The following is a 13,212-nucleotide window of genomic DNA, read 5'->3' on the forward strand; positions in this document are numbered from 1 at the left end:
TTACCTGAAAACTGATTAAGTTTGATCTCCGCGACTCTGTAGGCCGACTGGCTATAGTTCGTCTCATTATCCATCCGATCTGACATCTGGAAACCTACTCCCTAATCTCGAACATGATCGTGGAACACGCTAGCCGCTAGCCGGTTTCCCCGCAATGCACAGGTACGGTAGCATCGCACAGACTTTTCCTGCGCAATTTTTGAATAAGGATACACGTACAGGCGCTCCTATCACAGCATCGAAATATTCTTCTCGAGGATTTCCAAACCACTACTGTGCGCGTCATCCAGAAAATCGTTTCGGTGGTTACTTCAAACCTAAGCTCCTAAGCACAATCTACGGCAGTCGAAGAGAATCTGAGAATGGGAGGATCATGGCATTGAAAATTGTGCAGCAGCGTAAATCGATCTTGATTCCTATTAACTGCTTTTGGTGAGTGATGGAGGAATGAAAAATGATGAATATGCCAAGATTTGCCATCAGCTGTGCGACTCCGACCTTTTGATGTTAGGAAAGCACTATCAATTCATGAACATATCATTAAAATATTGTTCAACCATTCTGGAACGAAATACATGTCAATATATCAGTCGAAATGAGGGTAGTTAATGATCAGGAGAGTGGTCTAGTCCCAGAAACCATGGCAGATGCTCGTTCACGCGCTCTAAAACTGACCATCTTGGTCGCTATTCTTCGGACCGTCCAGCTTGTGCGCAAATTCCCGATACTCATACCTCTAATTGCTAATCTTCCCTCAGACTTTGGGACTTAATATACTTTTCCTGACAGGAGTTGGCGCATCGGTTTTCCAAGGCGATTTTGTAAGTTGAATGTCCCATAAAGAGGAGGCGAGTCATTCTGATATTAGCGTTTTAGTTTCACACATTTGGTCTGTACTCTGCTCATAAATAGAATTCATATGTTCTAATACGGGATCAGGATTGAGCTTCATTAGCTTCATATAGACTCTGCTGTTCTTTATCACGGCATGAAACTATCCTTCTTAATCTCTCGCACACTCTGTTAACGACTTCAATAGATCTTCATTAGATCTCGTTGGTTTCCCAAATCCAACTTTAATTGGTGCCATCGGTTTGTAACCTTCTCGCGGGTCCCCCATCCAATACTGACAAACTTTACTGGTGTCCTCGAAATCATCACCTTGATTTTCTGGCTCTCTACCTTCTCCCTCCTGGTCTGGGAATGTATGGACGGCGATCAAACTTTCGCTGTCCCAGGAGACAGCGGGGAGCAACAACTCGTTACTTACGTCTCGGCATCAAACCTCAAAAGTGCGATCAAAGGATTGAAAGCTGCTACTGGGCTGGCGTGTATAAATTGGATCGCATTCGCGGTCATACCTAGTATTTCTTCTGTGTGCAGATTTCATTCTATTTTCAAGATTCCAGGCTAACACGATGGCTTAGTGAATCATAGCGCAGTATGATCGAAAGGGTATCACAGCTGCGGAAGTCTTGTAAAAGTATGGGTGCATAGCTTTTCCTATCTGGCACGGCGCGTCGTTAGTCAATTGGGTTTGCTGGTTGGCGTTCAGGAGTCTTTGGATTTTATGGCACATTTTGTTTCAATGTTTATGTATTGGAATAGTTCAAAGTCCTCAGGAGTTCCCTGTCTAATGTATAATCATGATGGCTTATCCAGCTTGTTACCTACCTGCACGTCGCTTATTGTTCATCGTCTACCGGCTAAGAGCAACAGGTGAATTTATGCGACGGGTCGGATTGTCCTGCGCTTCCGGAAAACACACAGTGGAAGTGTCACGCTAGCGTTTGCTCCAGTAACGATAAGTCATACTTTATATGGCAGTAGTTTCCAGTCACAGAGCATAGAAAGCTAGTACTCTTTGATGTTCCTGTGAGCAAGGCGATTAACCAGATACCCTAGACGTTATTAAGTATGTTTTAGTGGCCTTGAGTGTCCTCATATGCCGTAAAAAGATAGGTTACTATGAGTTGAAGGCAGTATTACTTGGAGGAAAAGTTCGATATGCACGACTGACGGGCCTGAGATGAGAAATGAGAAATGAGGAAGGTACGGCAATCCCGAACCAACACTAAACAAGGCTTAATACTGATCAATAATTTGGACATCAAAGTCCGCAAGCAAGTAAAGGAGTTTCTGAATGCTCTATTCTTATATGTTCAAGCTGGGTCAGGTCATTGTAGTGTTACAAGAACCGTATTCAGGTGCAATACAAGCTCCGCTTTCGATTGGCTCAGTTTTACCATGGAGTAGGCATGATCTTTAAAGTTAAGATCCATATGTACAGTGACTCATTTCCGAATACTCAGGAGGTAACGACTGGCCACCCAGACGAGAAGTCGAGGTAATTGAACCCAAAGAGGAATTGATCGAAATTGTAGCCAATTGTCGGATTCACTACACCACGTTAGACCGTGCACCTTTCGTCAGAGAATACTTCACAGTAATGACTTACCATAGTGATAATACAATGCGATCAGACCAGAATCCGGGTCAACGATTACACCTTGACCACCCGGTGCGTATACATTACTACCATGGCTCCCAAGAACAAGAGTCCCCCCATTCCCAGTCTGGCAGTTATTCCCCGCCTCATCCGTGAACGGGCCCGTTGGTGAGGTAGATCGGCACACCATGATCTTGTACTCATCTCCCGCCGGCGCAAGATTCGGTGGCGTGTTGCAGCAAGCTCCACTCGAGAAAAACAAGTAATAATAGTCCGTACCATCGACCGGCCACCAGAACTGGAAACTGCCTTCTTCAAACGTGCTTCCGCTTCCATTGTACGCCAACTGGCTAGGTGTCTCGCCAGACCAAGATGTCCAGTCCGTATTCAGCTCCGTTTGATAGATCATCTGCCATGCAGACCCGAAGGAAAAGTAGTTCTGGCAGGTATCGCATTGTTGGAAGAAATTTGGGTCGATGAGGTTATACGCTGATGACTTGGGGATTCCTATGCTGCCATGGTCGGTCCAGGTACCGACATCTGCTGAAGAGGAGGTTGCGACCCCGATGTCTGACGTTTGAATTCCGCTGGAGGACACTGCATAGTATGCATAGTAAGTGCCGTCTAGGAGGCTTACATCAGGGGCCTTGCACTGGTTAGTATCCGTTTAACGCGAGAAGAACGGAATTATGTACCCAGAGTCCCTGGCCCGCAATGACATCGATGGAGCTTCCATCTGGCAACATTGCTCCCTCATAAGTCCATGGTCCGGTAAGAGATGGAGCCGTTGCAATCGCGATATTACCTAAAGTTGAGAACCGAAACCATGTTCCGTCCGATCTTCTGATGACGCTAGGATCGTGGACATAGGTACAATTGCCCGTACAAGCTTCGGGATCGGGCCATGAAGCTGCTTGACGAGAGTTCAAAGGTGTCGCGCCGACACTTGCAGCCAAAGCCGCCAGCGTGGAAAATAAAACATCGAAAGAATGCATCATGAATAAGCCGGGGGGAAAGAAAACGCCTGGAACAAACCGAGGGCTCTTTCTTATGTACTTGCAGATCAGCTCACTCTCTCCAATCCTCCAGTCTTCCTTTGCTATGCAGGGTAGTGATCCTTTTGTGGAGGTTAATCGGTCTGCTGTCATCCTGCCGGGATCTGAACATGCGAACCCTGAAGGTTACGGTACCTAGCCATTACCATCAGCCTTTCACAGGCACGCGCCTAAAATAAACGTAAAAATAAACGTTGTTACATGTGGGGTTACAGGGGAAAATGGTGCGTGCTGTCACCGTGCGATGAGGATCTGACAGGGAACGCGGAGATGACTTCATTCGTTAAATTTGTTTATGGTTATGATTTTCAATGTCAGCAGCAAGTGTGGAGTTGTTTCACGATCGACCGGCTCGAGCTAGCCGTGCTATAGGGCTTAAGATCACCTTAAAAGATGACAGGCCAGCTCCATTGGTGATGTTGAGGTTGAATGCTCCCGGAAATAAGCACAGTGGGTATGTGGATCTCGGAAACTTGATCCTTCCGCCATAATAACACAGCCTCGGGCCGTTACAATAGAACCGTTGAGCGTGATTTATGATGAGATATTGCGATTGGAAGTTGAAAGATTGATAGTGTACCATTATACATGTGTTCAATTCGCGGAAAGCGGAAACACTCTCAGCACTCTTCTTATTACACGACACTCAAGCTAACAACAGCTGTGGGCTTGCCATCTTCTAGCTTAGTGTCGAGGAAAGCTACTAGGTGAAGAAAGGCATCATTGTACGCGAGTATCTCGTCCCCAGGAGTCTTCTTCGGAGTTCGAAGTCGCCACAAATCAATCCGTCTCGCGAAACTCAGGGGCTCGGTAAGTTCAAGATAAATTCACGTGACGAGTCGGCAGCACTGCTTGCCCTGAGATTTTATGCTTGAATAAGACAGAAAGAAAAATTCTTGAGTATAGTTCGAGTCAAATCCATGGAATTTGCAGCGATTTGAGGATCAACCCCAAGATACTAGAAGAGATATAGGTCCACGTGGCAAGTACGGAGCACGGCACGTAATTCTATCAAACCACCGGTATCATATGCTCAAATTTGGTTGACTATTTCTGACTACGTTAAAGCAGTGGAGTCAGCTGTTGGCTCAAAAGCTACCCGTTCCAAAGCTATTGAGGAGGACTACTGCACCTCAGCCGCACGCGCGGATCAGTTTTTGAGATTGATACCCCGCATTTCTGCATTGAGCTAGTCGGAGTACGAGAGATCTCAGTGAACTTCTAATCCCGCTCCGTGTAAACCAGATGTTTGAGGTGAATTACTGCCCTAAAGAAAAACTCAAATGATCGTTCAACATTTCCCTGGTGATCTGTTACGTTTCTGATCGATCAGGTTTCATAAATGACAAGCCTTGGTCTAAGCGAGCAATGGGGTTAGGAAGATCGTACCAAGCGGGCCAAGATGCAGCCGCGGTCAAAAATGATAGTTAGATTCGGCTTCTTTAGCTCAGAACTTCTGTCTCCTTCCGTTACACCGTGTCGAGTGCCGAATGCGGGGTTGTTGAATGAACACTCACTTTCTCAGCTATATGTAGAACTCCCAGCCCCGCATCTTCTGTTTCTCATCCTTGAATTTATCTGTACAATTGTCTTCAGTCCCAAATAACAATGCTTGAAGTTTACCTCGATCCCTGCACCGTCAATAGCCGAAAGGTGTTGGCCGGGCTCGACTTGTTAGGAACTCAATACCACTTCAATTACGTGGACTACTTTGCTGGTGCACACAAGAGTGAGGACTACAAGAAGCTGAACCCTCATTGCACAGTCCCATGTGCAACCGACGACCACTGCACCATCACGGAATCGAACGCCATACTGCAGTACGCAGCAGACCTTGGAGCAGATGATCGCCATTACCCGAAAAATCTGAAGAAGCGCGCTGATGTCAATCGCTGGCTACTGTGGGAGGGTTCCGTCTGGTTTCAAAGCTGCTATGTCTATCTCGTCGAATATGTCGTCAAGCCTCTCCTTAAGACCGACCCCGACGAGTCTATCATCGAAGAACAAGCACCTCGTTGGAACCAACTCGCCAGCATTCTTGATGCTCAGCTTGCCAAGACGAAATGGTTGACTGGTGATGAAGTCACCATCGCCGATTTGGCTGTCGCTTCTCCCATGCACCTACATGCAGCACAGCGTCTCCCACTCGACAAATACCCGAACCTCAAACGCTGGCTGGTGGATGGTATTGAGAAGCTCCCATGTTGGCAGAAGACTCAAGGCGCGGTTGATAAAGCATTATTACCAGGTTCGGCTGCCTGATATGGTTTTGTTGTAAAGTCATTGAGATAGCTAAATTGATGATTTCTTCTCTTTGAGCAGACCGTGCCACCACCAATGGTTCACATGAAGCGAATTCTCAAGTCCACGCCACTTTCAAATACACCAAAAACGTCGAGAAACTCACGGAATTGTACTTTTACGAGTGTGATGCCGCCAAGGACATTCACGAGCCCGGCGACGATCCCCATCAAGTGGCTGTTACCGATGGCTGGCACCGAGTGAAATCTTTCTCGACGGATACGCATGGATTTTCTGTCCACGATTTCAAGACCAGATACGACAAGTGGCAAAACGATGAGAGCGTGCGCGGTTCATTCTACCCCGAGGTCGTCGAATTTTTGAGGAAGTCCACTGGAGCTAAACGCGTGCTTGTGTTTGACCACACAATCCGCTCCAAAACCAACGAAGCCAAGAAGCTCACCCAAGAAACGAACACCTCACAGCGCGCCCCTGTCATGTTAGTACACTGCGATTACACCTCCGAATCAGGCCCAGTACGAGTCCGCCAACTCCTCAAAGACGAAGCCGAAGACCTGCTATCCCGTCGAGTCGCCTTCTTCAACGTCTGGAAACCCATCAATCGCGTTGTCGAAGAGCGCCCATTGGCAATGTGTGACGTGACATCTGCACCGCAGGACGACTTTTTCAAGCTTCATCTCAGATACCGGGACCGGAATGGCGAGAATTATGTCATGCGCTACTCGGCTCAGCATAAGTGGTGGTACTTTCCGAAGATGACGCCAGATCAGGCTATTGTGTTGAAGACGTATGAGTCTGAGACTGATGGTCGTGCGAGGTTTGTTGGGCATACTGCTTTTGAGGATCCGACTTCGCTGCCAGATGCGCCTATGCGTGAGAGTATTGAGATCCGGACCATTGCATTCTTCTAGTTGGTCTTTTTGCAGAGGTGTAAATTGTCAGTAAAGTATATATCTTTTACAGTACAAGAACGTAGAAGTGTCGGTCTTTCAATGTAAATAAGTTTTGACCACAGGCCTTTGCTTTCTATCGTGAAGTAATTAAAGCCAGGTTATTGCTGGCAGGCTATTTACATGCTGCTCACTTGGAAGCAAAGTTTCTCATTTGACACCTCTCCTTTGCGGTTCAAATCCATACCACGTTGAAGAGTCTCAACACTCAACGTTCCCATATCTCGTGGCTTCTGAGGAGTCAGTTTGCCTTCCTGAATCCAACCTCTAATCTTGGAATACATTTCCCGAGATAGCTCGTGATCCTCTTGATGAGTCTATATAATTTTCAGCATCTTCCCAAGCTTACATAGAGCATGTGATTGTAACTTACCGGCCAGTGATAAATTTTCTTATAAGTATGAGGTTTCAAAAAGGCCGTAAAAACCAGCACATCCGTGACCGTAACGTTGGACGGAACGTCCTCAGTGAACGCTTTCCCAGGACGCACTGTGCAAATCACGCCACCCTTCTTATCGCCCATGGCTCTTGCTGACATGACCGAGGAAATTGAATTTCCAATACAGTCGAAGGCGTATGCAAGATCTGGGGCAGCTTCCGCGATCTTTGCTACCACATCTGGATCATTGTAGTCGAATACATGCTTCGCTCCATGCTTCTTTACAACGTCGAAGTTACGGGTGCTGCAAGTTGTGACGATGTTGAAGCCGTGCATTGCTGCTATTTGGATGGTGTAAGCACCAACAGTTGCTGTGTATCCAATGAGCAATTATAAGCAAGAAATTGTACGGCTAAGAGCATACAACTACCGCCCCAGACCAAGAGGGATGTTCCAGAATTGGCTGTTCTGGGGATATTGAGACAGTCCTTGGAAAAGAGAGCAAGCTAAGCAGTGTTTGCAGCCAATGGTACTGTAGAAGCCGACGCATAATCTAGCCCGGAAGGAATCTTGAAGGCGATGCGTTCATCTGCTACGCAATACGTACTTGATTCCTACTGTAAGCAAAAAAAGTCAAGATGGGATGGAGCGGTTCACATACGAGTACGCACCAAGTCCTTCAATTTCGCCTATAGCCTAAGGTTAGACTAGGAAGCTCGAAGACTGGAATACATGGTCGCTTACCTCCCCAAATCAAGGCTGCGATCTTATCTCCAACCTTCAATTGCGTGACGGAAGGACCAACTTCTTCCACAACTCCAGCGAAATCACATCCCAAGACCGCCCCATCTCCAAAAGCGTCTCCATCAAAAGATTGAACTGCGGCAACATTCAGCTATCTGTTCCACAGTATGTAAGAGGAATGGCAACACGCACCATCAGTAGGATTCAAAGACGAATTGAAAACTTTCACTAGGACTTGCCTCTCTTCAAGTTTTGGCATTGGAAGGGATTCTCTCACAAGCGCGTTGTTGCGCTGCACGATAGCTGGGCGAGTGGACATGTTGAGATAAATTCCAGCTACAAACTTCTAAACGAGATAATAGGAAGTGATTGATGAAGAGATCAAGGCAACTCGTGAGGTAGTTGTTCCTATTTCAAAGGTTTATGAGGAGTGCGTCGGGTCGTGTGGAGTTGTTGCCGGAGAGTTTTCGCCGGAGAGTTGAGAGGTGATCTCATAGTGGCAACTTGGCAGACTTTGCCAAATAGGGTTGACTAAGAGCCAAAAGGTGGATTGCACCACTGCACCGGACTCCAACACAAATGTAGCAGGCAACCTTTGTCAAGAAGCAAGCGACCAATCTTACCTAGGTATGCAATGGTCGGGAATAACCCTCTGATGTGTGGAGAGCGAGAGAAGGGGCTTCCACGTGACTCGAAAGAACCCAAAAGATCTTCCAAGTTGGAAGGCTGCGATGGCTTCGTCATTCCCTTCTTACAAACCACCCAGCCTTGTCCCGCGCGCCCATCCTCTTTAATAACCCTAAATACACCAAAACCGGCCATCGCAACTCGCAGCCTAAACGCGTAAGTTAAATCCATCCACTTCTTATAAAAAACACAAGCCTTCAAAACACTAACAAATACAAAAACAGCGGCCCGCAGACATACGACACACTGATAAAAATCCAAAAACCTGTAATGGGTTCTGGTTCTCCAGTGGGAGTTTGTTTTTCGAAAAATCCAAAAACCTTAACCGGTAGTTTGGTTCTCCCGCGGGAGTTTGTTTTTTGTTCCTGGGGTCTATGGAGGTAAGGGGGGGGTTTTTTTTTTGGAAGAGGTCTTTGGCGATCCCTACCCCGCACTTCTGAGAAAGTGTAAATTGTACTATACAAGTTCTCTCCATAGTTGCCGTAGCACTGTGGTGAGACCATGCGACCGCTCATTTCAGTGCCTGTGGCGGCCCGCCTCGTATGCTGCAGCCCTCCGCTTATCTACAAGGCGCACGAGAATCTCACTTTGGATTGGAACGATGAACCTTTTTACCCTGCTTTTGGCCACCTGGTGTTCCTCGCTCATCTGGAACAGGATATCTTGGAATGAGCGCAGTGCTTATTCTCTCGTTCATTATTGGTAGCTGAATGCCCCTCAGTTCGAGAACGTTACGGGAACACAAGAGTTTGGGCTCTTACAAGAGCGGCTGCGGTGCTAAGTATGCGGCATTGCTGTATATATATTCTCTGAATACGACTTGTCAGGGTTCCTTCTCAATTGAAAGCCCTTCGACATCCACCAGCACCATCAACAGCCCTACGATTGAAATTGAACACGCCTATAGATAAAACTTTGCTTAGAAGTCATACAAGTCTGACTGTTCATAATGGCTCCTACTTCCCTCGAAAATACCGTTCATTCTGATTCCGTGTTGCCGCTGAACGGGAAGGGTGGCGTAACCGAACAAGTAAAGGAGAACGAGAAGATCGAATTGAAGCTCGCAGACGAGTACGGAGCTCCAGACAGCTATTTGGATGCCGAGAAGGATACGCTATGGTACCACTGGGTCGGTAGCATTTATAGGAAGCCGCTGCGTTTCGAGGCCAAAAGCGGAAAATATGTCATTGTCTTGAAGACGGAGCCTCATGCAGACCTTGGCAAGCATCGCCATCGAGGAGAGGTTCAGGCCTATACTGTCTCGGGGCCATGGGGCTATCAAGAGTGAGTGATACTGCTGCTTGACTTGGAAGCAAAAGATGAATATTAATGCTATGCCAGATATGATTGGACGGCCAAGGCTGGTGACTATATTGTCGAGAATCCGGGCACGATTCACACATTGTACATGGGGGCAGGCTCCGAGGTCGTCTTCATGGTGTTTGGTTCGATTGAGTTTTTCAATGATGATGATTCGCTGCGCGAGATCATGGATGGCTTCAGCTTCTGGAGGATGTACCTGGAGCATTGCGAGAAGCATGGCATTACTCCGAACAAGAAGCTGTGGTACTAGCCTAGCAATGTGGAATGGCATCTATGTGCGTGGTCGTCATTGCCTGTCAATTTTTGACCCTGCTCCTTGGTTGATCTTTGTGTAAAAACTCCAGTGATTGAGACCTTGAAGAATGGTTGATTTATTGCCAATGGAGTACAACAACACAATGTTACTGCAAGAGATGTCTGGTCTCGTCGATAGTCTGCAACATGCGGTCGTTCTTATCCATTATCTTGTACCACACTGCTTCAGTCAATACAGACCCGGAGCGCAGTGTCGCAAAAATGCCGTCGCTCACTCTCATTTTGTTTGCAAGTTGATGCCAAACCTGTGACGAAAGCATCGTGATCATCAGCATATACATCGATGAGGTCGCTGGTGTTACCGGGTTATCGATATCAACTTGCACTGGTGGCGAGGCAATAGATCCTACTTGTAATTGCGGGAGGATAACGGCCCAGTCTTTATCCCTCCGAGGGGTAATTGAATGCTCGATACAGGCTCGCATCATCTGGAAAAGAGATGCGTAGATTTCTGTGAGGCGGGAATGACAAGACATAAGCATGAATATCATTGGTTCATCCAGGGATGATAAGTGTCTGGTGGATTCTTCCATTCCAGCAGAGTTAGTTATCTTTGAGAAACGTTGGCTATAGGCGAAGAATGGAAGCATCGAGTCTGCATTTGATTCTGTTTGAGTTGTTGATGAAGTCGATACGTTGAGCTCGTCTCCCTCATGAGCAAGACTTGTCAAAACGGCGAGAAAGTCGGTGGTCAGGCGAAAAAGCTCTTCCAGTGCAAACATCTTTGATTTTCCCATACCAACTCCTACAGAATTGATTCCTGGTTTTAAGGGAGATGGAAGTCTAAGGCTACATTCATAAAGCGCAACGTCGAGGTTGGCTAACAGCTGCACCATAGATGGAGGAGTGGGGGCCAAGGGGTCGTCGATTCGCGTGCATTGCTCTAGCGTTACACACGAATTCAATCTGTCCAGGGTTGCAGCGATGTCATAGTCAGGTAGAAGATCCGAATTGGCAGAGTCTTCAATAGCTAGTGGACGGTTGACGCCGCCCTCCATTTCGAAAGATGTTGCCCAGCATGAACCTCCCTCATTGCCATAATCTAACATAGGATTGCATATATTTGCTGGTTCAACTATAGTAACAAGTTAATCATTGGGTGATACAGATTCGCAGTATACGGGACAACTGACCACCTGCTGCATCTTGATTCGTGCTCGCATCCGGAGCGGAAAGCCAGTCGAACTCATTTACACCATCAATGGATGCATCCAGACGTGGGTCCGGCATAAGCATAGATGCAGGTACGGGAAGAGGACTCTCCAAGGTACTCTCTGCATCTAGATGCTCGGGAAGCTTCAACGAGGATCGAGCTGCACGAGGACTAAATCGACATGACGTTTTCAGCCTGAGACATCGTTCGCAACTGCTGTCACGTCCTACTCCCCTGACACACTTGAGCTTCTGCGCGTGACAGCGGTTACAAGCCGAACGACTCTTCCTCGGAGTTTTGAGACTGGATTCAGCTCTGGGTGTCTCGGAAGAAGTTCCTGATCCCGATGCCGAAGCTGCAGGTGGGTCCGTGAAGATATTCATTCTTAACAGAAGAGTTATGATATCGAGGCCGGTTTGAGAAGAGAAGAGGACGATGAAGAGGCTCAATGAGAACATGTGTAAGCAAAGCTAATGCACAGTCGGTGTTCTTCTGCGCGAATCATGTACGATCGGCGTTTTGAAGTGGGGCAGCACCACCGCACCTGCATGCTTGACCTTGCACTGCAAGACCATCACGGATCTAAATCTCACAAAGATTTGCTTTCATATACAATCCTCCCCTTCTTAAAATTGAAAATGAAGATGTCGCCGAGAATATCATTCAACCAGCAATCATGGTTTCCCTTTCTCAAGTCCAGGCTTCCAACGCCCTCATTTCCTCCATTTTCCCTAAGCGGCTCGTGGCCCTCTTCGTAGGAGGCACGAGTGGAATTGGCGAGGTCACATTGAAAAGATTCGCGCAGTACACGAATCAACCTCGTGCATACTTCGTTGGCCGCTCTCAAGATGCTGCCGAGCGCATTGTAGCCGAGTGCAAGACGCTCAATCCGGGCGGCGAGTTCATCTTCGTAAAAGCGGATGTGAGCTTGATCCGTGTTGTGGATGAAGTGTGCGAGGAGATCAAGGCGAAGGAGAAAGTCTTGAATCTTCTGTTCATGAGCCAAGGTGTCATGAGTATGGATCGTAGTAGTATGACATCACATCCAATTCACAGTGCTTCAGTAATCTCCAGAGCGCTGCTAATTGTGATAGAAACATCTGAGCATGTCCATCTCTTGGCCGCATTGAACTATTACTCCCGCATCCGCTTCATCACCAACCTCCTCCCACTCCTCCAAAATGCCCCTACGCTCCGCCGCGTCGTGAACGTAGGAGGCGGCGGATTGGAAGGTCCTCTCGATGTCACCGACTTTCCTGCCTTGCGTGTCCCGGTGCCTGAACTCCGCGGCCACCTCATCACTTTGGTAACTTTCGGTATCGAGGCTGTAGCAAAGACAGCCCCTACTGTCAGTTTTATCCATAATTATCCCGGAACTGTGTACACGGGGCTATATCGCGATATGGATGCTCCTCCTTTTGACACGTCGCTCAGTGTGCCGATCGAGGAATGTGGCGAAAGACATTTTTACTTGACTACGAGTGCCAGATTTCCACCTAGAGAAGGGGAGAGCACGGCAGTGAGGCTGAGCGACGGTATCGAAGTGGCGGCGGGGACGACGGGGAAGATTGGTACTGGTATTTATTCGGTGGGACAAACGTGTGAGAGTGCGTCGAGTGAGGTGGTAGAGCTGTTAGCTGGATTGAGGGAGAAGGGAATGGTGGAGGAGGTTTGGGGACATACTAAAGGAGAGTTTCAACGTATTGCAAAACTTAATGCAGGAGATCTCTAGGTTCGAGATCATTGTGATTCGAACACATCTCCCATAGAAGAGCTACTTATCTAGCCCTGTGCCAAGATTCCCGACGGCTGTAGCAAATCGAGTTCAGGTGAGATACAGGTTCTATTTGAATGTTCAAGTCTCTGCACAGAACTACGTCAAAAGCTTCAAAGTT

At 47.4% G+C, this 13,212-nt stretch overlaps 8 protein-coding genes across 8 annotated transcripts; 4 read left to right on the forward strand and 4 right to left on the reverse strand.

The window, feature by feature from the left end:
- Positions 1-595: 595 nt before the first annotated feature.
- LY89DRAFT_743770 (uncharacterized protein) lies at positions 596-1,481 on the forward strand (the record flags this gene model as incomplete). Its single annotated transcript, XM_018220980.1, has 4 exons — positions 596-709; positions 759-821; positions 1,040-1,364; positions 1,438-1,481. The coding sequence occupies 4 exons, from the start codon at positions 596-598 to the stop codon at positions 1,479-1,481; spliced, it is 546 nt and encodes a 181-aa protein (XP_018060796.1).
- An 827-nt stretch (positions 1,482-2,308) lies between these two features.
- LY89DRAFT_603204 (endo-1,5-alpha-L-arabinosidase) lies at positions 2,309-3,444 on the reverse strand (the record flags this gene model as incomplete). The annotated part of the gene is made up of 3 exons (XM_018210290.1): positions 2,309-2,400; positions 2,459-3,095; positions 3,145-3,444. The coding sequence occupies 3 exons, from the start codon at positions 3,442-3,444 to the stop codon at positions 2,309-2,311; spliced, it is 1,029 nt and encodes a 342-aa protein (XP_018060797.1).
- Positions 3,445-5,050: 1,606 nt separating this feature from the next.
- LY89DRAFT_632835 (uncharacterized protein) lies at positions 5,051-6,698 on the forward strand. Its single transcript, XM_018211317.1, has 2 exons — positions 5,051-5,752; positions 5,827-6,698. The coding sequence occupies exons 1-2, from the start codon at positions 5,113-5,115 to the stop codon at positions 6,675-6,677; spliced, it is 1,491 nt and encodes a 496-aa protein (XP_018060798.1). The 5' UTR covers positions 5,051-5,112; the 3' UTR covers positions 6,678-6,698.
- Positions 6,699-6,776: 78 nt separating this feature from the next.
- Positions 6,777-8,486, reverse strand: LY89DRAFT_712564 (GroES-like protein). The gene is made up of 7 exons (XM_018217987.1): positions 8,032-8,486; positions 7,840-7,974; positions 7,757-7,784; positions 7,642-7,701; positions 7,520-7,563; positions 7,090-7,466; positions 6,777-7,033 (listed from the first exon to the last, which is right to left on the reverse strand). Exons 1-7 carry the CDS (start codon positions 8,156-8,158, stop codon positions 6,836-6,838), a joined length of 969 nt encoding a protein of 322 aa, XP_018060799.1. The 5' UTR covers positions 8,159-8,486; the 3' UTR covers positions 6,777-6,835.
- On the reverse strand, positions 8,224-9,230 carry LY89DRAFT_409097 (uncharacterized protein). The gene is made up of 2 exons (XM_018207307.1): positions 8,737-9,230; positions 8,224-8,674 (listed from the first exon to the last, which is right to left on the reverse strand). The coding sequence occupies exons 1-2, from the start codon at positions 9,039-9,041 to the stop codon at positions 8,371-8,373; spliced, it is 609 nt and encodes a 202-aa protein (XP_018060800.1). The 5' UTR covers positions 9,042-9,230; the 3' UTR covers positions 8,224-8,370.
- A 107-nt stretch (positions 9,231-9,337) lies between these two features.
- LY89DRAFT_409079 (uncharacterized protein) lies at positions 9,338-10,175 on the forward strand. The gene is made up of 2 exons (XM_018207306.1): positions 9,338-9,810; positions 9,868-10,175. Exons 1-2 carry the CDS (start codon positions 9,476-9,478, stop codon positions 10,097-10,099), a joined length of 567 nt encoding a protein of 188 aa, XP_018060801.1. The 5' UTR covers positions 9,338-9,475; the 3' UTR covers positions 10,100-10,175.
- Positions 10,176-10,250: 75 nt separating this feature from the next.
- On the reverse strand, positions 10,251-11,700 carry LY89DRAFT_743775 (uncharacterized protein; the record flags this gene model as incomplete). Its single annotated transcript, XM_018220981.1, has 2 exons — positions 10,251-11,239; positions 11,298-11,700. The coding sequence occupies 2 exons, from the start codon at positions 11,698-11,700 to the stop codon at positions 10,251-10,253; spliced, it is 1,392 nt and encodes a 463-aa protein (XP_018060802.1).
- Positions 11,701-11,909: 209 nt separating this feature from the next.
- Positions 11,910-13,095, forward strand: LY89DRAFT_692431 (uncharacterized protein). The gene is made up of 2 exons (XM_018216538.1): positions 11,910-12,348; positions 12,412-13,095. The coding sequence occupies exons 1-2, from the start codon at positions 11,994-11,996 to the stop codon at positions 13,047-13,049; spliced, it is 993 nt and encodes a 330-aa protein (XP_018060803.1). The 5' UTR covers positions 11,910-11,993; the 3' UTR covers positions 13,050-13,095.
- The last annotated feature ends 117 nt before the right edge of the window (positions 13,096-13,212 follow it).

This window comes from Mollisia scopiformis (genome assembly GCF_001500285.1).
Source record: "Mollisia scopiformis unplaced genomic scaffold LY89scaffold_43, whole genome shotgun sequence".
Lineage (NCBI taxonomy): Eukaryota > Fungi > Ascomycota > Leotiomycetes > Helotiales > Mollisiaceae > Mollisia > Mollisia scopiformis.

Bases quoted from the DNA above. Each gene is read 5' to 3' on its own strand.
- LY89DRAFT_409079 (XM_018207306.1), top strand. From the start codon at position 9,476: ATGGCTCCTACTTCCCTCGAAAATACCGTTCATTCTGATTCCGTGTTG. The intron at 9,811-9,867 runs GTGAGTGATACT...ATGCTATGCCAG, and splicing joins GGGCCATGGGGCTATCAAGA to ATATGATTGGACGGCCAAGG.
- LY89DRAFT_409097 (XM_018207307.1), bottom strand. From the start codon at position 9,041: ATGAGCGGTCGCATGGTCTCACCACAGTGCTACGGCAACTATGGAGAG. The intron at 8,675-8,736 runs GTTAGTGTTTTG...TTACGCGTTTAG, and splicing joins GGGCCGCTGTTTTTGTATTT to GCTGCGAGTTGCGATGGCCG.
- LY89DRAFT_632835 (XM_018211317.1), top strand. From the start codon at position 5,113: ATGCTTGAAGTTTACCTCGATCCCTGCACCGTCAATAGCCGAAAGGTG. The intron at 5,753-5,826 runs GTTCGGCTGCCT...CTCTTTGAGCAG, and splicing joins TGATAAAGCATTATTACCAG to ACCGTGCCACCACCAATGGT.
- LY89DRAFT_692431 (XM_018216538.1), top strand. From the start codon at position 11,994: ATGGTTTCCCTTTCTCAAGTCCAGGCTTCCAACGCCCTCATTTCCTCC. The intron at 12,349-12,411 runs GTATGACATCAC...TAATTGTGATAG, and splicing joins CATGAGTATGGATCGTAGTA to AAACATCTGAGCATGTCCAT.
- LY89DRAFT_712564 (XM_018217987.1), bottom strand. From the start codon at position 8,158: ATGTCCACTCGCCCAGCTATCGTGCAGCGCAACAACGCGCTTGTGAGA. The intron at 7,975-8,031 runs GTGCGTGTTGCC...ATGTTGCCGCAG, and splicing joins GTCTTTGAATCCTACTGATG to TTCAATCTTTTGATGGAGAC. The intron at 7,467-7,519 runs GTATGCTCTTAG...TTGGATACACAG, and splicing joins CTTGGTCTGGGGCGGTAGTT to CAACTGTTGGTGCTTACACC.